General features: G+C 52.5%; 8 protein-coding genes across 8 annotated transcripts; 2 read left to right on the top strand and 6 right to left on the bottom strand.

The window, feature by feature from the left end:
- Positions 1–393: 393 nt before the first annotated feature.
- Positions 394–1,171, bottom strand: AYO21_11718 (hypothetical protein; the record flags this gene model as incomplete). Its single annotated transcript, XM_022661602.1, has 2 exons — positions 394–703; positions 795–1,171. The coding sequence occupies 2 exons, from the start codon at positions 1,169–1,171 to the stop codon at positions 394–396; spliced, it is 687 nt and encodes a 228-aa protein (XP_022506090.1).
- A 423-nt stretch (positions 1,172–1,594) lies between these two features.
- On the bottom strand, positions 1,595–3,135 carry AYO21_11717 (hypothetical protein; the record flags this gene model as incomplete). The annotated part of the gene is made up of 4 exons (XM_022661601.1): positions 1,595–1,791; positions 1,911–2,325; positions 2,393–2,431; positions 2,491–3,135. The coding sequence occupies 4 exons, from the start codon at positions 3,133–3,135 to the stop codon at positions 1,595–1,597; spliced, it is 1,296 nt and encodes a 431-aa protein (XP_022506089.1).
- A 986-nt stretch (positions 3,136–4,121) lies between these two features.
- Positions 4,122–6,522, bottom strand: AYO21_11716 (hypothetical protein; the record flags this gene model as incomplete). Its single annotated transcript, XM_022661600.1, has 4 exons — positions 4,122–5,819; positions 5,872–5,904; positions 5,956–6,222; positions 6,271–6,522. 4 exons carry the CDS (start codon positions 6,520–6,522, stop codon positions 4,122–4,124), a joined length of 2,250 nt encoding a protein of 749 aa, XP_022506088.1.
- A 2,123-nt stretch (positions 6,523–8,645) lies between these two features.
- AYO21_11715 (hydroxyacylglutathione hydrolase) lies at positions 8,646–11,526 on the top strand (the record flags this gene model as incomplete). Its single annotated transcript, XM_022661599.1, has 4 exons — positions 8,646–9,578; positions 9,679–9,891; positions 10,667–10,788; positions 10,866–11,526. 4 exons carry the CDS (start codon positions 8,646–8,648, stop codon positions 11,524–11,526), a joined length of 1,929 nt encoding a protein of 642 aa, XP_022506087.1.
- A 1,786-nt stretch (positions 11,527–13,312) lies between these two features.
- AYO21_11714 (hypothetical protein) lies at positions 13,313–14,213 on the top strand (the record flags this gene model as incomplete). The annotated part of the gene is made up of 3 exons (XM_022661598.1): positions 13,313–13,513; positions 13,572–13,872; positions 13,966–14,213. 3 exons carry the CDS (start codon positions 13,313–13,315, stop codon positions 14,211–14,213), a joined length of 750 nt encoding a protein of 249 aa, XP_022506086.1.
- A 1,450-nt stretch (positions 14,214–15,663) lies between these two features.
- AYO21_11713 (hypothetical protein) lies at positions 15,664–16,317 on the bottom strand (the record flags this gene model as incomplete). Its single annotated transcript, XM_022661597.1, has 1 exon — positions 15,664–16,317. The coding sequence occupies one exon, from the start codon at positions 16,315–16,317 to the stop codon at positions 15,664–15,666; it is 654 nt and encodes a 217-aa protein (XP_022506085.1).
- Positions 16,318–17,220: 903 nt separating this feature from the next.
- Positions 17,221–17,523, bottom strand: AYO21_11712 (hypothetical protein; the record flags this gene model as incomplete). Its single annotated transcript, XM_022661596.1, has 1 exon — positions 17,221–17,523. One exon carries the CDS (start codon positions 17,521–17,523, stop codon positions 17,221–17,223), a length of 303 nt encoding a protein of 100 aa, XP_022506084.1.
- Positions 17,524–20,233: 2,710 nt separating this feature from the next.
- AYO21_11711 (hypothetical protein) lies at positions 20,234–21,661 on the bottom strand (the record flags this gene model as incomplete). The annotated part of the gene is made up of 2 exons (XM_022661595.1): positions 20,234–20,743; positions 20,792–21,661. The coding sequence occupies 2 exons, from the start codon at positions 21,659–21,661 to the stop codon at positions 20,234–20,236; spliced, it is 1,380 nt and encodes a 459-aa protein (XP_022506083.1).
- Positions 21,662–22,268: the final 607 nt, after the last annotated feature.

Raw genomic sequence — 22,268 nt, 5'->3', positions numbered from 1 at the left:
TGTTAGATAGTATGGTAATCCCCATTGAGACTATGCGAGATCACTCTTGGGTAATGTTGAACTGGCACGTAGCGGTGTAGAAGAAGACATGTGTAGAGCACGTCTATAACAACAGAGCCGCCTGGAAATGACACGTCTGTCACCAACGGCAGCACACGGTATATCGTGATTGCTTTTGCTTCTGTTTGAAATCAGCTCGTTGTCGATATGTACATAATGCCGGGTCACCTCCATTCGCAACCGCAACCATCGCAGGCAAAAGGTTTCCTCGTTCCGTGTTAGAATCATCCATCGCAGTCTTGTGTAAAACCCGATGTTCGGTATTCTCGCCCCTTGACGGATCCCACAATCTTGATGCAGGTAAGCAGGTGTCACACAGCCCCATCTTTTTTCTTATTTCGTCTTGATATGCTTCAACCTCCCAGGCTCGTGCAAGAAGTTATTCGCGTACGCCTTGGGCACGAACCTCCTCTCCTGCGGCTCCTGCACATACCACTCGTAGCCCTGTTTCTCGGCAAAGGCAATCGCGTCCTCTTTCGTACGGAAGGTGATTTTGGTGCCTTGCATGAAGTCGCCCGACGACTGCCACCCCATCAGGGGATTCTCCCACCGGTGGCCCTTTCCCAGCACGTCCCAGTCCATCCGCCAGGCATGGGAGCCCCAGGTGCCAGACTGAGTGGCGGGTTTGACGGGTTTGTAGATCCTAGTGAGATGTGAAATTGTGGTCAGTCTGAGTTCCTTTTCAGGCCTCGCGGTGGCGGCGCAAAACAAAGCCCCAGGGATTTCGGATTTACCTGACTGTGCGAGCCTGTAGGTCCACGGGAGCTCCGGACAAGACGGCCGCGGGCGTGACGTGCCCGGGCTCACTCCCGTTCATCACCCTCCTCGGCACGGGAGAATACGTCGATGTTCCGTGGTCGACCATCGCGGTATAATCAGGCTGGTGCTCGGGGTGATATTTCTCGACAGAGGGCTCGGGCTTGTGATCGACCTCGACCATCGACGCTTGGTCTTCGGTCATCTGCATAGCTTGGACGTCCGGGATAGCTCGCGGGTCGGGTTCGCCTAGCCGTCGCTGTGGCGTCTGCGATAGGCATCTCGTCGTCAGCCTCGTGGCCGGGGTATAGGCCCGAAAGAGCCGCATGGCGCTCTGTGTGGGTAGGGGCGCCATCTTGGGTCGTCAATGCTCAATGCTCGACAGAAGCAGTTGAAGTTACGAAAGTCGGAACGGCGAAGCGCAGTTGAGAGATGCCAAGATTGCAGCTTCATCTCGATCGGGGATGAATGTGATGCCGCCCTAACGGGTAGCTGCAGGTGGTTATACGATGCGCCGTTCGGAGATTCCCCCTGCCCCTCAACTACGAGGTACGGCGAAATACATCAACAGTAATTGGTCCAGTCCCTCTCAGAGAAACCAACCCGCTCTCGACAGGAGTACAAATGAATTTCACCGAATCATGTCACAATCGAGACACTCACGATGCCATGGTTAACATTTTATCTAGTTCGTCCACTCCCTGAGTCGAACAGATTATTATCATTATTGTTATCAATCGAGTAACATTAAAACCTCCCTAGTATTCTATATAGGTACTCAGAGGAATCGATGCACGATGGGACAATTGTTGACAATTCCCGCGTCGCTCAGCTCGGTGCCGTCGGGGTTCGTCACGTACCCGGCAGCGGCCATGCCCAACACCTCGAATTCGCCCGTCAGCCTGGTGCGGATGCCGTTCTCGATGCTGAAATTGGTCCACGCGTAGAGATTGAAGTTCCACAGAGGTGAGTAATCTGCAGCCAACGTGGTTTTCTTAGCAAGGGCAAACAGATGAGAGGGTGGGGTGTGGTGATGATCATCTCCCAGAGCCAACATGTCTGCTCGGAGGGAGGGAGAAGAAGTGCATACGTACCGTATGCGACGGTGGGGATTGCTCCGAGGATGTTCAACGGGTTCCCCTCTCCCAGGATTGCACTATTCAGACCTTGTCGCCACGGATGGTGGGTCTCGTTGTTCGGTGCACCAGGAGGGAGATCTCGGTTTGTGTATCCGTTGGTATTCACGAAGAAACGCTCGATCCCGCTGAAAAGGGCGTCGTCGTCCCCCGTCGGGACGGCCGCCAAACGAGGTGCGTACGTGCCGCCATCGAGCGTCGCGGGCAACGGGTCCGATCCGTCGGCGATCAGATAGAGGACGGATTTGGAAAACGAGAACCCTCGGATGGTTGCGAGGGTGACGACCTGGTCTCGGGGACAGATGGAGAGGACTTGATCGTGGGCTTTGCTGCGAAGATCGGCTAGCATCGCTTCGGGAATACCGTCGCAGAACTAGGACAAGAACGTCCCTTGGTTAATATTCGTCTCGGTCCCAGAAATGACAGGGTCCGGGGCATACTTGGTTCAGATAGTCTTCATCCACATCACCTGCGACAATCTGGCTCGCTTCTATTCAGCATCCTTTCTCCAAACTCTGCAGGATACATGTCACCTTACCGGAGCATTCCATACTTCGTAGCCGGCATTGGTCAACTGGATCAGCGGCGTATAGAATTTGTCTCCAACGCTGCCGGGCTGCACTGACTGTGGCGGAAACGGTGACGGATTGCCTGGCACAATCTTTCGCACGGGTGAAAAGTCGACCAGCCCTTTTCGGCCAAAAACAGCGTTGTTGACGATCTCTAGCTGTTCTGCACCTTTGAGCCCGTCGCCAGTCTGACCTTGTGCGGCAAAGCGTAGCTTTGGGGCGAAGTTGACGCCGAGCTGCTTTGCATTTCCTTCATCCGACGTGTCTGTCACGATCCACCAATAGGTCTTGCCGTCTGCCGAAGTACCTTTGTACAAGGGCAACGTGAAGTTCGGGTTCACGCCGTAGTTGACGTGGCCGTTTCGAAGCAGATCCACAGGTCCGACCAACTCGTGCTTGTCGTACGAAGCAAAAGGGCCTTGGTAGCCGGCCTGGATGGCGGTCGCGAAGGAAGGGTCTGCAATGTCAATAGTCGGGTCGTCATATCCAGACTGAGGATCAGGATTGAATTCGGAAGGAAATGATTGCCGCCGATACAGAGTCCTTCTGACCACGGGATTTGCGGCAGACACGACTACCTGGAGAGAAAGCAGTATGGCAAGCTGGATCCTCATTTTGACACGTCAGATCCGAGAGATTTGATGGGAGTCGCGAATTGAAGCAGCCTCTTCGCTATGGTTGCAACTCCTTGGGTTTATATGTATGTGGCAGCCTACGCTTCTTCCTCCAGACTTTCTCATTATTCAGCCCGTGCAAGGCCATGAGCTGCCGCTGGTGATTCCTAATCCCGGTATTTGTCAAGAATAGTCACCAGTTTCAGACGGGCAACAAAAAAGACCGGGAGGAATGTGTTCCAGTACACACATAAACCCCAAGCAGGTGTAGAAAAATCGGGCATCAACTGCCTGGACTTTCCCCGGGAAGTAGATATAGATTGATAATCTTCGCTAGTCGCAGTCCGTCCTAGTCCGTGGTATTCGATGAACTCGGTCGCCAGCCAACAGTGCTTACTTTGAGGCGGTGCGAAGGAGGACTGTACTATCCGATCCACCAGTCAAAACTCGTCTCCAAGATATCGTTCTGGGCATGGTATTACCATCCTGGGTTAGATAATTAATGTCGGGCAGACACCGAATGATGATGGAATCATACTTTGTAGTTTAGGTCCGGGGTACCAGTGAGCCACTTTGTTATATATCTAGGTATTTAGCCAGACACCGAACGTATCGGAGGCTCTTGTCGTACTATTTGCGTTGAAAGTTCTCGATGCCTCCTAACCCAAACATTGTATGAAGAGGTTCAACTCCATCTCTTAGACTTGTCAGGACCAATTGGAGGGTTCCAGCGTGGTAGATGTCTGACTTAGCACTCGATATAACTCAAGCCTATTGTGGTAAGGGCATGGAGATAATAAGTGACATTGGTAAAGGGCCAAAGCACGGGTAGCGAGTTGATTGTTCATTCATTATATATTCGTGCCCTTAAAGGATCACATCCTGGTGCTGATACCTGATACCTGATACCTGGGCAATCTTTCCCATATCCCCTTCCCTGCTCTCCCTTCATCGACCCTTGGCATCATACAGTTGTGCCACACGGTCTAGATGGACACCTGCTCGGCATAACCATCCAACTCTCGTGGGTAATTCCGATGCTGGGAGATATTCCAGAAGAATTTGCTCGTAAAGTCCTTTGCCTCCTTCAACATCTTGATACTTTCCTTGACGCTGCTCCCAGAATCCGCTTTCTGAGCCGTGACGACTCCATACCAATCCACGATTCCGTCACTTCCGTCAGAAGACAGAGTCACATTCTCTACTTCGGTCAGGGCAGCATGGACCAGTTGCACCCCCTCACCCACAGCGCCAATGGCTTTCAGGTGACCAAAAGCTTCTTTGACCCAAAATCGCGCGAGACCTATTTCCTTCAGTGTGTTGATGGAATCAGCGCCACCAGGGATAAACAAGGCGTCGAACATGGTAGATCGTTGGCCGTTGAGGAAGTGGTCGGGCTTTACCTGCGACGAACCATCTGAGGCGACGAGAGGCTGCCGTTTTGTCCCAATCGTCCAGGGCACAGCGCTCTGCGCTAGAACTGCCGCCTTCATAGCCTCGTACGCCTTGAGGTCAAATCCGTCCGCAATCAGAATGGCAACACGCCGGCCTTTGATAGTTGGCTCCTGGGGCATGTAGTCAAATTGGCTGAGACCCTTGGCTTTTTTGCCGTGATTGGGAACCACCTGTGTCTCAGGTGTCTTTGCACCACAATTCTTGGCCACGGCCTGAGCGAGAGAGAGATCAATTTCTGCCAAGCGCGTCACAAGGCGCTCATACACTATTTCATCATCGCAGTGGTCTAGCTCAAAGGAGAAGGCCTCGATAATATGCTTCTTCTCAATGTCGGACATAGAATTGAAGAATAGTTGCGCTTGTGAGAGATAATCCTTCCATTTCTCGGTGAGTTTGCGCGCCTTGATGCCTGGATATTGCGCGGGGTACGATTCGAACCCTCCTGAACCGCTATGGTTCGTTGGCGGGTTGGCCTCCCATCTGTTGGGCCAGTAATTGGCTTTGCCCTTGGTGATGGTATGGCGGAGCTGCCCATCTCGGTTGAAGTTCAGCACCGGGCAGACCGGGCGATTGATGGGTAGTTCTTCCCAGTTCGCGCCTAAGCGGGTAATTTGAGTGTCTTGATAGGAAAAGTTCCGACCCTGGAGGAGAGGGTCTTCACTGAAATCAATGCCAGGGACGATGTGGCTGGTGCAGAAAGCCACCTGTTCGGTCTCGGCGAAGTATTCATCGACGTTGCGATTGAGTTCAAGTTCGCCAATGTAGCGGATAGGGACCTGCTCCTCGGGCCATAATTTTGTCGCATCGAGAATGTCAAAGTCGAACTTATCTTGGTCACCGTCCTTGATGCACTGCAGACCAAATTTCCACTTCGGATATGCGCCGTTTTCGATAGCCTCCCACAGATCTTTGCGATGGAAATCTGGATCTTGACCGGCCAATTTCAGAGCTTCGTCCCAAACAAGTGAATGGACGCCAAGCTCGGGGGTCCAGATGAACTTGCAATATGTTCTTTCCCCCTTGGCATTGATGAGAGCGAAGGTGTTGACGCCGAACCCCTGAATCATGCGGTAAGAACGGGGTATGCCTCTGTCAGACATCGCCCAGCAGAACATATGGGTTGCCTCTTGATGTAAGAATGCAAAATCCCAAAAGTTATTGTGGGCCGTTTGGCCCTGTGGGACTTCATTGTCCGGCTCTGGCTTGAGTGAATGAACAAGATCCGGAAACTGATGACCTGATTAGACTGTGTTGTGCAACATTGTATTTTGGGTCTCTTACCTTGATGGCATCTTGGATGAAAAACACTGGAATCTGTGAAATACAGTTAGTCAATGGTTCTTTTGGCCAGTGAAACTTGCTTACATCGTTCGCCACAATATCCCAATTACCCTCCTCCGTGTAGAACTTGACAGCAAAGCCTCTGACGTCACGCACAGTGTCTGCACTGCCTCTGCTTCCTTGAACTGTGGAAAACCGGACAAAGATGGGGGTGGTCCGCGAGGTGTCTGTCAATACGCCGGCGCTGGTGACATCTTCGGCGCTCTCGAATAGTTTGAAGTGACCGTGAGCAGCCGCTCCTCTTGCGTGGACAACTCGCTCAGGGATACGCTCATGATCAAAGCGGTGAATCTGGAGCACATTAGTGGGTAATATTAGAAAGAAGGTAGAGGAGCGTACGCGTTCTCGGGCGACCTGGTCTTCAAGGAACGAAGGTCCAATTCTGCCACTCTTGTCATCGGCAATCTTCAGCCAGTGGTCAACATCTGAAACTTTGGCACCCCAATCAGTGGTCGTATTCTGCTTGGTATCTTGCTGATCCTTCTTGTTCTTTTCCAGGTCCGCGATCTTCTTGTTTTGAGCCATACTTTGGACAGACTCGGCGGCCGAATTTCCAATGTTTCGAACGGTGTTGGCGACGGAAGTGGCCATTTCCTGCATTTGTAAAGGAATCGAAACAGAAGAGAAGCGACGAACGCCAGATAAAAAGGAAAAGTGGCCAAACAATGAGCGGGGACTTCACTTGAGTCTTGACGCGTTATTACGCCTGGTCAAAACCGAGGGTCTCTGCCAATGATATCTCTGCCGATTGAAATCCTATATGCAGACTTTGTCCGGAACTGTCAGCCAGCAGGCCGTTGCATCATAGCAAGCCGCGTGAAGGCGTCATTGGTAGCAACCGCATCAATGGCTCGACTACTTCCCCGTTTGGGCATTTGACGTAGGTAGACTTTGAGCACACAAGTTCCACATTATCCTGGTTCAAGTGTGTCAAGGAGTGAGGATTTCGTCATGGAAGACATATATTTGAAACATGGTATCCTTCAAATATGGTAATTTGACAGCGAGCAGTATCAAGATCGGCCCCAATTGAGGCTCGTTGGTGAAGGTCAGACTCGGAAATGGAACCCGGTGGGAAAAATTGTTGCATCATGACGTGCATCAGGTAGTGCTGATTGGTGCGGAGCAGAAGCGGGGACTTAGAATGGTAATCTGTCATAGCATTTTGGTTTTGGATTGAGGAGGTCTTCATTGGTATGGCGCTGTTTGCTCCGTACAAGTAGAAATGAAGCAGCTGTGTAGATGAAGCTGTGTGCAGTTCGTACCAGTAGCAGCCTCGAGGGTTCCGGAAGAATGTTGGTCCGGGGATTTAGTTATGACAAGGCTGCGTCCTTATGTCAGCAAGGCTAGGAAAAGGCCCCAGTCAAGGCTGTATGCAAGCCTGAGATGGATTCAACCAAGTCCCAACTCACGGCCAGTTGATCACAAGTGGTCTCGCGGTTCTTCCACAGACCGTACCCCAGATGCTCGCTCCGATCGGTGTCTGGACAGCCTGCGCAGGCAGGGGTTACTAGTATGTTTCAGCAATGGATTTCTCGAAGATTGCGAATAACTGGCTCTTCAGGGCTAGTCTAGTTGACCAGAAGGGTGAATGTCAGTGTTGTCAGATATCACGCTTTACGACCCGTGACCAGGTCTTGGGAGGAGAGCCAGGCAATCTATCATGTAATAACCTCGGCGGCTGCAACACAGTGGTTCATGGTTCGTTGGATCTGGGGCAGGCTCCGGGGAAAATAGGGTTGGATAAGCGAAGGCAATAGGTGCCACAGATTGGCACGGGCGTCCTCGACTCCCTACAAGTACAGCCCACTTACCTAGAAGCTGCCGACAACGCCGAGTCGGCGATCTCCTCCCACGCCCAGAGATTCCCCAACTGCCAATCACGCCCTCACCCGAGTCTCGCCAGAGGCTTATCAGTTTGTCACTTTGTGTTGCTTCTGGTGTGGACTGTGTCGCGTGCAAATCCGCCCATCTTCATTTCCTGTCGGCCCCGATCATGCGGCATTGTCTTTGGGGGTTCGGGCCCCTCCAGGCCTTGTCTATTGGAGCCCAGTAATTGACCATCTGACCTATTCTTACTCGTACAGTCATTCCGCTATGTCATCTGCACATAATCGACCTGGGTGGTTCCCTAACTCCTTCGGCTCGTCCCTTTGCCCGCGCCGAATCAGCCTCAATCCTAAGGGTTCAAAGTTCCTATCTGAGGTTCCCTTTTCTGCCTGTATGGGAGGGGAGGGGGGGTGTGACTGCCTTATCGGGCTCCTTTGCTCTGTCCCACTTGTCTCTGTCATGTCAGTCTTCCAAACATGCCTGCGCTTCTTTCATACTGACTGCCACACTTCACGCTCCATCGTCGATACAGCCGATACAGCGCATTCATCGTTCTGCATTGCTTCTTCATATTTACTTTGTGTTTTATGATCCCGCTCACGATATCATACGACTGCCCTTCCTCTGAAAGCACACCTTATTCTGGGATCGAACCCAGACTGCACAAAGTCCGGGCGCAGTGCTAGTTTCCTTCGCAGCAACGACTGAGCGAAGCAAGATTTATCCTCTCAGGCTTTGAGGTCCACGAATCGAAACGAGACGAGATCGAACAGTGGCTCGGGCCTACAACGCGGATTTGCAGATGGTTCAACAGTGATGATAACCAAGTTACACTTTACATAGATGTTTACAACCCTCAAGAGCACTTCACGAAACGTTCAGCGATGCCTTCATTTTACCCACCATTCTTGATGGCGTCCACTCTACCAGACCATTGCACGCCAACCTCTCCCTTCCTGTCCGAACTATCGTTATACCTTGGCTTCTGCATACCCAGTCCTCTCGCCGCGCTCTCTACCCTCCTCGGCACACTGTCAATAGTGTCATGGCTATTCGCACAGATGCCACAGATTTTCAAAAACTACTATATCAAATCGACCGCCGGGCTGTCGATTTTCTTCTTGAGCGAGTGGTTATTAGGCGATCTGGCCAACCTCCTCGGCGCCATCTTCACCAAGCAAGCCGGCTGGCAGGTCATAGTTGCAACCTACTACGTCTTCGTTGATATGTGCCTAGTGTTTCAATACTTCTGGTACAGTTACGCCGCAAAGTGGATATATGAGGAAAGTCTCCATTCCACTGGGGATAGTGATATCGACGATGCAGACAGTGCCATAATAAACGGGCTGTCGCCCATCAACTCAAATTTCGGCAGCGATGCACCACTACCCGAGGACTCTAATGACTTTACTCCGAAACAATCGGATCCCAGAGACGTCAACGTTCCTCATTTCTCCGCGGTAAACTACCGTGAAAAGAAAGCTGCTCCCCAAGATATCGTCTATGGGGATAAATTTGGCTCGAGTTGGATTGCTTCGCCTTCGCCACGCACTCTCCTTTACGCCGCAACCATGGCTTCCATGGCCTCAAATGTGGCAGCTGCTCCAGTGGCTTTTCCTTCGGACCACTATGTCCATGGAATTCATCTCTTCCGTGTCGGTACTCCTCTTGAGGTCGCCGGCACTATTCTGTCGTGGTGTTCTACCTTTCTGTACCTGGGCTCAAGATTACCTCAACTGTACAAGAATTGGCAACGACAGTCAACTGCCGGCCTCTCGCCTCTTCTGTTCATCGCTGCATTTTGTGGGAATTTCTTTGTAAGTCTGCCTTCTCCCCGGGACACCGTGTCAGCCTTCAACCAGCTACCTTTGGCCCCTTCTGTCCCGCGTCTGTCAGTAAACTAACAAGACTCAACAGTATTCTGCGTCCTTGATCACCAATCCAAATGCGTGGAATGACTACGAACCTTATGGACATCACGGCTGGGTAGACGCAGATGGGAACCAGAGATGGGCATGGGTAGCTCGAGCAGCTCCCTTCTTTCTTGGGGCTGCAGGAGTGCTAATGATGGACGCTTTGATGGGAGCCCAGTTCATCATGTATGGGGAGCGTGAAGACAGGATCGTGAAGGTAAGAGATTCACATGGATATAGCCACTGGGAACGAGTCAATGGTTGGATGAGAGGTTGGATTCCCGCAATGGTCGGGAAGGACAGAGTGGTGGATATGGCTCAAAGCCAGCGGTTATTGCATGAGAGCGGACATTTGAGTCTGAGTCGGAGACGAAGTCATCATCATGTGGACTACGGCACGGTCGGGTAATCCAGATAAACATGATCAGACGTATAGAACAGATGGAACATCTGTTTATCTGTAGACTCGGCGTTACTCTAGGAGAGTGACAGAAACTACCAATACCTTGAGACTCAATTCTAAGCTTTTTTGACGTCAGCTCTATAAGCTCCTTCTACACACGAATATTTGGAGTTGCGGCGGCCCGCTTCCGAATCTCCTCCGCATCTGAGCAGGCAAGACCACCAAATGATTACACCACCACCCTCTGAATCATTCTCAGACGCACCATCTACTTATTTACCTCCCAGGTCAGGCGTGCAATTCATATTTCCATGATCACATCACGCCTTATCGTCCGCCCAATACTCTCTACCACCGTCGCTTTAACTACATTCATCCGCCCAGCAAATACCCCGCATTTGGGAATCTCATCGCATATAAGTGGAATCGCGCAGGTGTCTGCGAGGAAGATGCATATCTTGAGTATTCCAATGTGTACGCCAGCTCACAGCTTCACGGCCGGACTAGAAGTTGTTGCAAGTGGTTGAAGCGGAGAAAAAGTCACGGCGGACATACCTTTGAACCTCTTGGCTGCGGCTTGCGACAATAGGAAAGATTGCTAATAAATAATCTTTACGATTTAGGGGTTGGGTCTTCCAACAACTATGCCTACTTGGTCAGCGATGATGAGACTAAGGATGCTGTGATCATTGATCCGGCGAATCCTCCAGAGTATGTTTTGTGCTTCCACAACTGTCAAGAAAGAGAGAGAAAGCAAAGACTGATAAGTATATCTTCCGTTCTTCTAGAGTCCTTCCCGTCCTCGAAGAGAAATCCAAGACGCTGAACCTTACGGCAATAATGAATACGCACCATCATTGGGATCATGCGGGAGGCAACAAAAAACTATTGTCTGCATTGTCTTCTCAACTACCCGTCATCGGAGGCAAGGACTGCGAAGCCGTTACAAAGACCCCGGCCCATGGGTCAACATTCTCGATAGGCAAAAATATCCAGGTGACTGCTCTACACACGCCTTGCCACACACAGGATAGTATTTGCTGGTTCATGGAGGACAAGTCGACAAGCGAGCGGGTCGTTTTTACTGGTGATACCTTGTTCATCGGTGGGTGCGGTAAATTCTTCGAGGGCAATGGTACAGAGATGAACAAGGCCCTCAATGACATCCTGGCGTCCTTACCAGATGATACCAAGGTTTACCCCGGGCACGAATATACCAAGTCCAACGTTAAATTTCTGAAGAAAGTCGACGGGAATAACGAGGCGGTGAAAATGCTGGAGAAGTTTGCGGACGAAAATAGGGAAACACAGGGTAAGTTTACCATCGGCCAGGAAAAAGCACACAATGTGTTTATGCGGGTGAAGACGGAGGAGATGAAGAAGGTCACGGGTAAAACGGAGCCCAGCGAGGTCATGGCTCAGCTGCGAGAGATGAAGAACGCGAGTTGAGGGGCAATCCGAGTTTGGTGCTGTCCATGGTGTTTGTATATGTAGTCATGATCTAAATAGTCAAGAGGCTGTTGTGATACGTTGGTGGTCATAGCCTTTCAGCTCAGAGTGGACTATCTGGATAGGTGTCAAGAACAAAAGCTTTACTATTCTCACAAATGTTAGATATACCTCCCTTTCCGCATTTAACGTGGTGTAATGCTGAACGGTTGTGCCGGTACAGGTGATCGGAATTCAGAGTCGGCTAGCGCTATAGATCCAAATGTATATATACTATTGTAACAAAGTTTCTTCCGCAATCGACCATAGGATATGGAATACAGGGCTTCCCGTTCGCTCAGCCGTACTTAAGCCATATGCCGATCAGTTAGTACTACCGTGGGTGACCAGGTGGGAATCCTGATTGTTGATTGTTTTTGTCTTTTTGCTTCACTATTAAACGAGGTCAATACACATATACTAATAAATGTTTAGTTGGTCCGTTCAGGCTGTATCGGCCGTGGCATACATCTACATTCACTCCAAAGACGGTTGTGCATGGGGATCTTGGCCCTCATAATTCCCTCCTTCACGACGACGGCAGACTCATTTTATACGACTTCGCAGGCTCCGGCCTCCGATGATTCGCGGCCCAACGTGAGCGCTAGTGTCCGCTATCTTTGCCATAGACGATCGCTGGGAAGGGGATGATGTTTTTACATCCGGTACAATCCTCTACCGCTCTCTCTATCTCTGTTCAAAATGGCGAGAACGAGGTGCCGCTTTGAATGTAGCCAATGATCGATGTCCGGATCATCATATTTCCGTTCCGGACCGTTTAAGCGGCGAATAGCTTTCAATTTCAAACAATGCAACATTCCAACCTCTTCCCCCTCTGACTACCCAGCTACACCCGCGATGGCACCTACGGAAACGTTTGATGCCAGCCGGACTCCCAAGGAATCCCCGGTGGCGATAGGCTCAGATGGTCCGGTCTAGTTTTCTCGACGCAGAGAAAGGAAAGGACGTCGCCGTGCTCGCGGAGTCAAAATGGGTGAAGGAATCTCCGCAACCTTCATAAATACATACATAAACACATGCTCGCGGGTCTTACGGACCCAAAGTAGTTCAGCTTTGACACTCTCACATGATGACCTTTCCCCAAAGGCGCGCGCGAACAACGGAAGACGTAAAGGTCGGGTTTCTTGATTGGTGTTGCCACATGGGTCATTGATCAATCAGCTTGAGACCGCGGATGGTCCAAGCAACTCGCCCCTCATGTCAGTCTGTCGGTCAAAGTCACGAGTCACAAGAACAATCCAAAACCCAGGACCCAAGAGTTGGCGGCGTATCGCCCTCTTGACTCCTTCTTCCCTCTCACAAGAAGACACCCGCACCAGGCTTCATTCATTCGAGACTCCTCACGATCGAAGAACGAGTAGCTTACCGCAGCCGCAACCCACCTACCGAGGTCGGCCGCAATACTTGCTAGACCCCTTGCAGATTGCAGATAACATTGCACGATTTCACAGGAAAAGTGCCCGCCTCCTTCTCAAGGCATTGTGTGCCGTTCTGCTATCAGAGCTGCCGTATCAACCGAGCAACCTCTCGTCCCCACGCTAAGCAGCCAAAGGCACAGCTATTGTGTCCAGGGAAAACGAACAACGAGCCTGTCATCGTCTCGTCTCGTTCCGGGAGACTGGATGGCTGGCTGGCTGGTATGATGCTTCCGGTCCTACCTCTTCTCCCCTTCCACTTCCCCATTGCCTAATCTACGTACCCCCAGAGCCCGACGAGCGACAACTCCATGGCATACCAGATGGAGTGGGCGGACAGCTACCGCTTCGCTCCGTCCGGTCCCATGCCGCTCTCAAATTACCCAAAGTCAATCATTGGGTTCTCGGATGCCATGTTCGCCGCGCCAGAGCCAGAGGCACATGCATACTTCAGGGTGTCAAAAAGGAAAGCCAGCACTGCATGTGAGGCATGTAAAGTGGCCAAGAGAAAGGTGCGAACACGCTAGAAATTGCCGCTCATCTTTTCTGACTACTCGACCATCTCTACAGTGTGAAGGCGGCCCGCCATGCTCCAGCTGTGTCAAAGCGGGAACCGCCTGCGACCACGATTTCATGAGAGACGGACGACGACAGTGGAAAGTCTTTGAGAAGGGGCGAAAGGCGCGCCTCTTTGACGTGCTGGTCGGTTGGATGAGGAGAGCAGAGCCGTCGACCGCCCTCGTCTTGTTCCAGAAGGTCAAGGACTCGTGGTCGGAGGATGAGGTCCTCGATTTTTTGGAGACCGTCTGCTCATCAGTGTCCAGCGGCGGTCCGGCGGGGTCCGACGACGACCGCGCAAAAGATGCGATGCGTATCCAAAACCTATTGTGTTGAGCTCTTGTCAATTTGCGGGGATAGGCCGGCAACGACGTCAGAGGAGCAGTATTACGCGGAGATGGACCAGGTACGGGAGCGAAGACGCCGGTCGCTACAGTGCTCATGATTCCCGGGACTGATCTTTGTGATGCCGATTCATACGATCAAGGTCTAGCTGGGTACGTGGTATCTTCACCTTGGGATATCGACCGACCGTTCTGGATGTTGCTCGAGTTTAGCCTAAAAGGGAAAGGTGGCTGCGCAGGTCCGCAACAGCTTTCCATGAAGGTGCTCCAGTACAGTATATTTGACGATATCAACACCGCGAGATTGTAATATACAGGTCGTATTTATCTTTATCTACATGTTCCAATCCCTCGTGTTGCTCCCCATTCCGCCAACGCTTGGTTGTACGTGCTCCCGCAGAGAAGTGACAGACAGACAGGCCAGCTTCGAGTGTCCGACCGAGTCTCATTCCTTTTTTTTGGGCTCTCTGAAATCACTATTCATTATCCGTCTTCGTGGAAGCAGCGCAGTGGATTGTGTTTCGACCGTACTGTGAATAACGCGTCTGGTTTGTCCATTCCAGTCTCACTTTCCCTGGTGGGTGGATGAACCGATCCAGTCCGGCGATTCTATCCTCGCAGCTTTCAGACTCACTCTCTTGCGACGACAATGTCGGGTATACACTTTCTCTCTCTCTCTTGAAAGGGGGGTTTAGTTCTTCTGTCCTATCAATCACGCACGTTCTCTCAGCGGAAGAGGGAAGAAGGATATGCGGTACGAAGGCGGCGAAGGATGGAAGGATCAGATCCCGCCCAGTTCATAGGTACTCGTAGGCTTGCGGTCCGCGGTCTGCGGTACTCGGCACGGATTCGAGTCGCTTGAGGAGCGGGAGGGTATGCGTTGGATAGAATGACGATCCAGCTCTCCTTTTGTGCCTTGGGAATTCTGTGGGAAGTCAGCAGCACATGCTCGCGTGCGAGATCAATCGGCAGAAAACGGCGGAGCTTGTGCGAAAAGTAAGGGATCTATCTGTCTGGTTCGGTCCAGAGTACGAGCACAGACACGGACTTGGACTTGACTGCATTCTCAGAGATGTCTCCTGGCAAGTGAGGCGTGTTGGCGAAGAACATTGCACGCTGGAGGCGCAGTCAACAACAATTTAAGCAAAGGATACCTCTACCCCTCATGAGGGGTTGCCTCCAACAAAGCGGCATGAAGGAATATCAGAATTCGTCATATCATTTATTGGTATGAAGGGCTGATGATTCATCAATAAATAAAGCGGCGATGGGATATATCCCGAAAGAAAAGTGACTTATATATATGTATATAAGCTAAATATCCATACGAGTACAAGCACCTCAGTGGTGATATGTAGTCGCCATCGAGGCTGCGACTACGCTGATTGATTCCAGACCTTGTTCCTTCAACCCAGTCCCAATTCCGAAAGCCAGCCAGTCCCAACAAGTCAACCTCAGCATGCATTGCATTGATTCCATCCATCCCAATCCATTCCCATTCCTGCCATGTTTTGATGCCAGCTCCTGTTCCGATTCCCGATCCCTAACACTTTTCTGAATAATAACGTGCATCATCCTTCAACATGCCGATGGCGGTCTCCAGATCCTGCTCCATCGCAGCCTGAAATTGTGGGTGTAGATGTAAATATGTCTCGGGACACATTGGGCCCACGAACTGGCGCCGCCGTCCGGCTCCGAGGGACCCCGAGGAAGAGGTAGAGACTGACCGTGTACTCTGTTCTCACGTTTCGGATTGCCAGTTAGAACTTGGGGTCTATCTTGAGCACGAAGAAGGATGGAGCGCGACAGGACGAGGGTGCAAATACCTCTCCAAACCGGTCAGAACGACCGGGGTCTCTCGGCGAGCCGTTTCTGCCACGGCGTGATCGATGCTTTCTGAAGCCGACGGGAGGGGGTGGTCCCTCGTTGGCAGGAATCTCGATGGGCATCGAGGGGAGGAGGAAACGGACGCGTCGGCTGGGGGGCGGGGGCGTTGATTTCTCGGTGGCCCTCTCCTTGGAGCGGGTCGAGGCCAATGAGGACCGTCGTGGAGGTGGAGCAGGACGACTGGGAGATGTGGCGGCGGCCTGCTCTTCCTCCATCTTCGTCGTGGTCGTGCTTGTGGCCGTTGTTATCGTCGTCTTCTCTCTTTCTGCCCTCGCTGCTCTAACCTCGGCGGTCTTCTGGGCCATCCTCGCGAGTGCCTGTTCCTCCGATGGCTTCCGGGCATTTGCAACTTTTGGGTCCATGGCACTCGTTGCCGCGGCCTTGAGCACAGGCATGATGCACGGTACGGGCAGTCTCGCATCCGTAGCAGCCGGTGGGAGTCGTCCGTCACGCGCTGGACCATGCTTCGGGGCGGCCGTAGTCCCCGAGATGGTTTGGGCGTATATGCTGCGGCACAACGCTAGCATTGGTGAGTTTCTGGCATACAAGGTTTCGAAGCTTGTGCTTTGACTGTTTTGGGGGGGAATGGGGAGAGTTGAAAGTCTAAAAAAGAAAGATGACGGCGGCCTTTTTGATCAAGTGAGTTCCGTTGTGTGCGGCGTGTGCGGCGGTGTAGTTCGTAAGGACAGAAGGGCAGCTGACAGAAGACAGACAGCAGAGGGCGGTGGTTTGGATGATCTCGGACCATGGACTTATTTCAGGAAAACGAGACTTTTTCATCTATCCCGACACTCGGACCTCAAGACCAAGACCAGCACACAGACAGAGTCGAACATCAACATCTCTCATTTGTCCACAAGTGGCTTTCAGGGTTCTCCCTTTCCCTCCCTCTCTCCCAAACCTTGCATGTCAACGTGGTCACCGATCCCCGAATGGCCAGCACAGGATATGCCTCTTTCATGAAACGCTATGATGCGTTTTCATGGCCCATGGCCCGCCCATGCGCAATGCACTGTGCAGTCCGGCACACATTGGTGTTGGTTTATTCGTATTGGCCTTGGCCTTGGCTGTTTTTGAGGCTGAGAATTGATTCCAGTGCATGCTACAGGCAGGTGCCAGGTTGGACTTCTTTTTGACAGCGTGTTGGGCCATGTGTCCATGTCCAGGTATGATTTCGGGAAGGACAGGAAATGAGGCGGCGTAAAGTGGGGGTTGGGTGGCTTGTGCCTTGGTCTGGTCTTCCCCGTCTTCCCTGCTCGTAGGGTAGGGCATCTCTGGCACAGGGAGTAGTAGCGCAAGGGGCTTCTCACCCGGCTACTCTCGGGGCAACCCATTGGACAGAGCACAGAGATACTTTGGGCGCTAGGGGGTTCGGGCTGGTCTGGCAATTCGCTACCTGGACTACTAGGTAACTGCAACACCACTACGCTCTAGAAGTCTTTTCGACCATCGGCAGCGGCGGGTCTGGGGGTACTCTGATGTGTCTGCGGGTGGTCATGGTCAATCCCTTGCTGATCGGGCCTCTGGCTCAGTGTATCGTATGACAATGAGTTCTGCTGATCGTCAGTCCTGCCAGAAGTGACAGGTGAAGACTGCTTCTCCTGCGGTTCCACCATGGCACAGACAGCGGTGATAATGGCGGTGTCAGTGTCGGGTGGTTGGGATGGTTGACCAGTGGCAGTGACGGGGGTAAGGATCTGCCGCTGGGAGCCCTTGGGAAGGGGGGCATCCATTTCCGGCACTGTTTGGCATGTGTTGACAGGTTCTGGTGGGTATTAGATGACCTTTGTCGTGGCTGCTAAGGTTGCTTGCGGAGTTCGAGGTGGATGCCCGTTACTAGGGAAAGACTCTTCTTACAACTTTTTTTCTTTCTTAAAGGCTTCGGAATGGGCAAAAGCAAACCTCGGGGGTGGCCATGTGCATGGAAGTACATCTAAGATGTCAAGGCCGGAATGTGGGAGGCTGTGAGGCTGCGGACTTGTACTGCTCGCCTCCTGTGCCCATGAGTCCATAATCCTTACCAAGTAGCAGCGGACAAGGGAGGTAGGGAGCCTTAGACCGACAGTGAGATACCAGTTGTGGTGGTGAGATGGGCGTTGATGTGGTAGACTGGAGGGGGTCGTTGTTCCAAGACATTTCTCACTGTGCTACATGCCAAGACTAACGCAATAGTGCAATGCTAATGGAAACCAACTAGCCTATCATACAGGGCAAAGTACATGGTCTTCCCCGCCTTTTTTGAACAGAGTGCGTATAGAGCGCTTGTGCCAAGCCTTGGCACCTATGAGAACAGCAACCGATACGCAACCACTCCGCATCTACTCGGGGTTATTTTCGACGTCGTTTTCTCTCCCAGGCAGGGGACCTAGCAATGTTGGTGGCATGTTCAAGGCATTGCAGGTTGGAATGAAGATGATGCGCTAGAGTAGTAGCCTGATGGATGCAGAGGAGATGGCGAAGGGAGGGGGATAGGGCCAGGAAGCTACGATCAGAGAGCAAGGGGTAGGAGGTGGGACAGAGCCAAATACCAGAGGTCGGGACAAGTCGGAGGGGGCAGAGGCAGAGGCAGAGGCACAGAGAGAGTGTGTGAGAGAGAGAGAGAGAAAGAGGAAGGGCGAGGAGGTGGGCATCGCTAGAACCCCGACTTCGAGGTAGAGACACTGGTGACAAGAGTTCAGCCACTAGTGTTTTCAACCCTATGCCCGGAATGGGCTGTTTCTGATCTCTATAGCACTGTCCATGGCATTGTACCACGAAATTCCTCTTTATTTCGCACAAATCTCTGTTGGTTACTCCTTGTAGCTGGGGGGAAACCAAAATTCCCCACGGTCAGGCTGGTCAGGCTGTTGGCCTGGTCATCTGGCACCTGACAGCAGCGCCACAGGCCAATAGACTCCTGCGGTTCTCCACACCAGACAGAAGTTCCTGCCCTCCTCTCCAGATACACGTGGGTCCCGTTTTTATTGCTCCATACGGTAATTTCTCTGGCATGCCCTTTGGTTTTACACGCTCTTGAGTTTGGTCGATCAAAAAGAGAAAGAGTCGTGTTGATCACAGACTCAGCAAACTCGCAGCTCAGATTGTAAAACACGCCAGAGTTTGGTACCGAGCCCATCTACCCAGTCAGGTTGCTCTGCCCGTCAACCCCCTCACTTCGCCCAGACTTTTGACAGGCGCCATGTTCCAGTTCTAACCGTCCTCCCATCTCGCAACCCCCCTATAACCTGGATCTCCTCTTTTTTTTCTTTCCGCCAACGGGTCACGATTATTGGTGATCACAAGTTACAGTGCAAGTACGGACAAGTTTTGTCGAGGCATTTGCATTTCGCCCAGACCCAAGCGCGTTCCGGGAAACTCTGGAAGATCCGCGACTAATCACAAGGCATCAGTTTGCGCAGCGGTGGAGTCCCAGCTGAAGTCCCCCTCAAATGCATCGCCGGATTAGGGCAACGCCGCGAACAAATCAACAGCACCATCCCCAGGTACTGACGCGCAGCGCCCAATAGTAACGCTCCGATCCCCAGAACTCTTACGCTCATCATGTCAAGGTCGCCCAGATCGGGGGAATTAGAGTTGTGATGTGCTATTGAAGCCGCATGTGCTCGGATCCACTAAACACGATCTGATCCGGCAGGTCGTTGTCGTTGCCGCCTTGTCCGCACCTTCCCTCTCCATCCATCTACTGCTTTCCCTTTTGGCTTCTTGCTTTTTTTTTTCGCTCCCTGAACATCCTGCATCATGCGAGCAGGTCAAGTCACTAGCTTCATGCTTCATGCCGGGTCGACAGCCACCGAAAAGCTAGAGTTGCCAGACGTGAGTGAGTTAATTTCAGGTGGTAATGCGGGCAAGGTTAGCTTTCGCGATGATCGCTGATCAGAGTTTGCCCTCCACCTTGCATCCTCCATGGCCCAACCATCCGACATCCGAGCTGCTCTGGTCTCTCCGATATCCATGGGGTGCACACTGCTCTAGTCCTGCAAATCCTACCCCAATCCAGTCGAAACTGCAAGGGATGGGAATGGTATTGAGTCACACATACTGCGTTTGCTTTCCCGTCGGAGACTTACCCTCTGGATTTGGTGCTTTCCGGCAGAGGGAGATGCCAGAGTGCTGAGGGAGGGTAGTGTACCCGATAGCGGGATCGAAGCTAGCAGGTAAGCACTCGCAGCACTGCCCTAGGCGATCGACTACTCCCGCAGTGTCCCAGGGTCACCAGTCAAGGAGCTGAAGCAACAAGTGGCTGTGGCTGTTACGATCCCAAACCTTGTCGGGAGATGAGGCCAGTATAGGTGAACAAGAAAGGTTTTGCCCAGTAATGAGATTTAACGCATGATCGACCTACAAACTCCTACCAACTCCTACACGTACAAGGGCATTGGGGGGATTGGCTTTGGATCCGCCCACCCCGCATTGCTCTGCTCTGCCTTGCTTTGGTCCCAAACCTCACTCGTACTCGTCCTCCGCCTCCATCTCCATTGGTGGCTCAGAGTTGTCTGTCACGGCATCACCGTTGTCGCCCAGTAGCTCCTCGACAAACGGATTGGAAAACATCTCCACCAGATCAGTGTTGAGAGACTCTCCCCGCGACGATTCGTGGCTGATGATGCCTCGCAACACATACTCGGCCTTTACAATTGTCGGCCGAGCCTGCATCAGGAGACCGAGCATCCGCTTCCACGCCCGGTCAGCATCCACGGCAATAATGGTGCCCACCACGGTCTGGGAGATCGCCCCCTGATGCACGCGGACCTCATCAAGCACCTTCTGACGCCATGGATAGGCATCGAGGGCCCGAGAGATGGTCGCGGAGGTATCTTCCCAGAGTTGGTCCAGCCGCACTCGGTACTCGATCATTTCGTCGGCAGAGATGCCGAGGTCGCGTGACTTGTAAACCATGTCGGCCGTCTCCCAGAACAGCAACAACATGTCAAGCAGGTCCACAACCTCTGTAGGCTGTTTGGGGTGTTAGCAGCAGCCTGGATTGAGGGGGTCCGAACTTACTTGGAAAAGCTCCAGAATATCGCTGTCATGACATGGGCGCAGGCCACGATTGTCATGGACAACGGCGGCGATGAAGATCCCTTGGCCCGGATTGTTGTGGATTTTGAGTTGCAAGGGCCACCCGGGCTGTGCGACTTCGGGAATGAAGTGGCCGAAGACCTCATCCGTATGGGACAGCACCCAACCCTGGAGAAAGCCAAAGGGCATGCTGTCACGGATTTCGATACGGTTGCGGCCGAGCATGTCACGCCGATAGTCTTGGGCGTTGTAGCGGCCGAGGACCGCACCGTGCCCGAGACGTAGATACCAGACGTGGACCATGACCAGGTCAGATTGGGCAACAGCCCGGCCTGGGTAGCACAGTCGTGGCGGGGGACCTGGGGGTAGCCAGACAGCCGGCGGAGGCAGATCAGGCGCGGGGTCGCCTTGATGTGCGAGCCGTGGTTCCCGAATCTGGATAGGTGAGTGTGGTGGTGGTAAGGCTCCAAGCTGATTCCGGAACTGCTGTTGTTCCCGTCGGAGCTGCTCCTCGGTTGCGGCCGCTCTGCGAGAGATGGCAAGGCTGACCATCAGGGTCGACCTGTTCATGTTGGCCAATTGCTCCTGAACCATTACGCGGTCTCGCAGGTTGCGCGTGCTGAGGACCAGTGGTGCGAAGGTCTCGTTCATGTGGTCGAGCTGCCTCTTCAATTCCCTCACTTGTTCTTCGAGGTCTGGTTCACGGCCCGTGATTGTGGACATGTTGTGGGCCGTGACCGAGGACAGGCGGTGCGCTGGAATGGCAGGCATGTTGTACGTCACAGCCGGAGTTGACTGCGGAGGCGGAGGTGGCCGAGAGGACCTTGATACTCCGGGAGGTGGCAGTCTCATGCTTGACACAATGTGGCTGTCTGGGTACTGTGTCAGATTGAGCGCCGGGATCAATAAGAGCGGTGCAAGAGCAACGGCAAGGGGGCCAAGCGAGATGGAACAGGCACAGACTCACAAGAGGTACTCACTACGGGTGGAATGGGGGGGGGGGGGGGGGTCTCCGATTGATTGGAGTCGGGACTGACCTTGTCAACTACTGTGGTGATCAGGCTGAAGAGTGAGAATGGATGAAGATATGGAAGATGGACAGGAAATATCTAGGGAATGTAGCCCTCTTTATATACCTCTATGTAGGGAAACCTTCTGTATGCTGCTTCTGTAAAGTGTTGCGGCGTCGATATGGTTTCTGGCCCAACTCAACTGCGGAGGGGGAAAGGGAAGAGGCTGGCCTGCACCTGTATCGGAATGGCGCTACACTGCTGTGGTTCAGATGCCGCAGGTATTCGAGTATCGGTATTGAATTCGTATGGTGCGGCGAGCAGGAGTGGAGGTGATGGGACATGCAGGCATGCATGAGTGCATGAGTGCATGTGTGAATGTCTCCTTTGCTATGTGCGTGTGTGTGTGTGTGTGTGTGTGTGTGTGTGTGTGTGTGTGTGTGTGTGTG

This window comes from Fonsecaea monophora (assembly GCF_001642475.1).
Source record: "Fonsecaea monophora strain CBS 269.37 chromosome Unknown Scaff178, whole genome shotgun sequence".
Taxonomy (NCBI): domain Eukaryota; kingdom Fungi; phylum Ascomycota; class Eurotiomycetes; order Chaetothyriales; family Herpotrichiellaceae; genus Fonsecaea; species Fonsecaea monophora.
The sequence above is the reverse complement of the archived record's forward strand: the minus strand, read 5'-3'. Positions and strand labels throughout refer to the sequence as shown.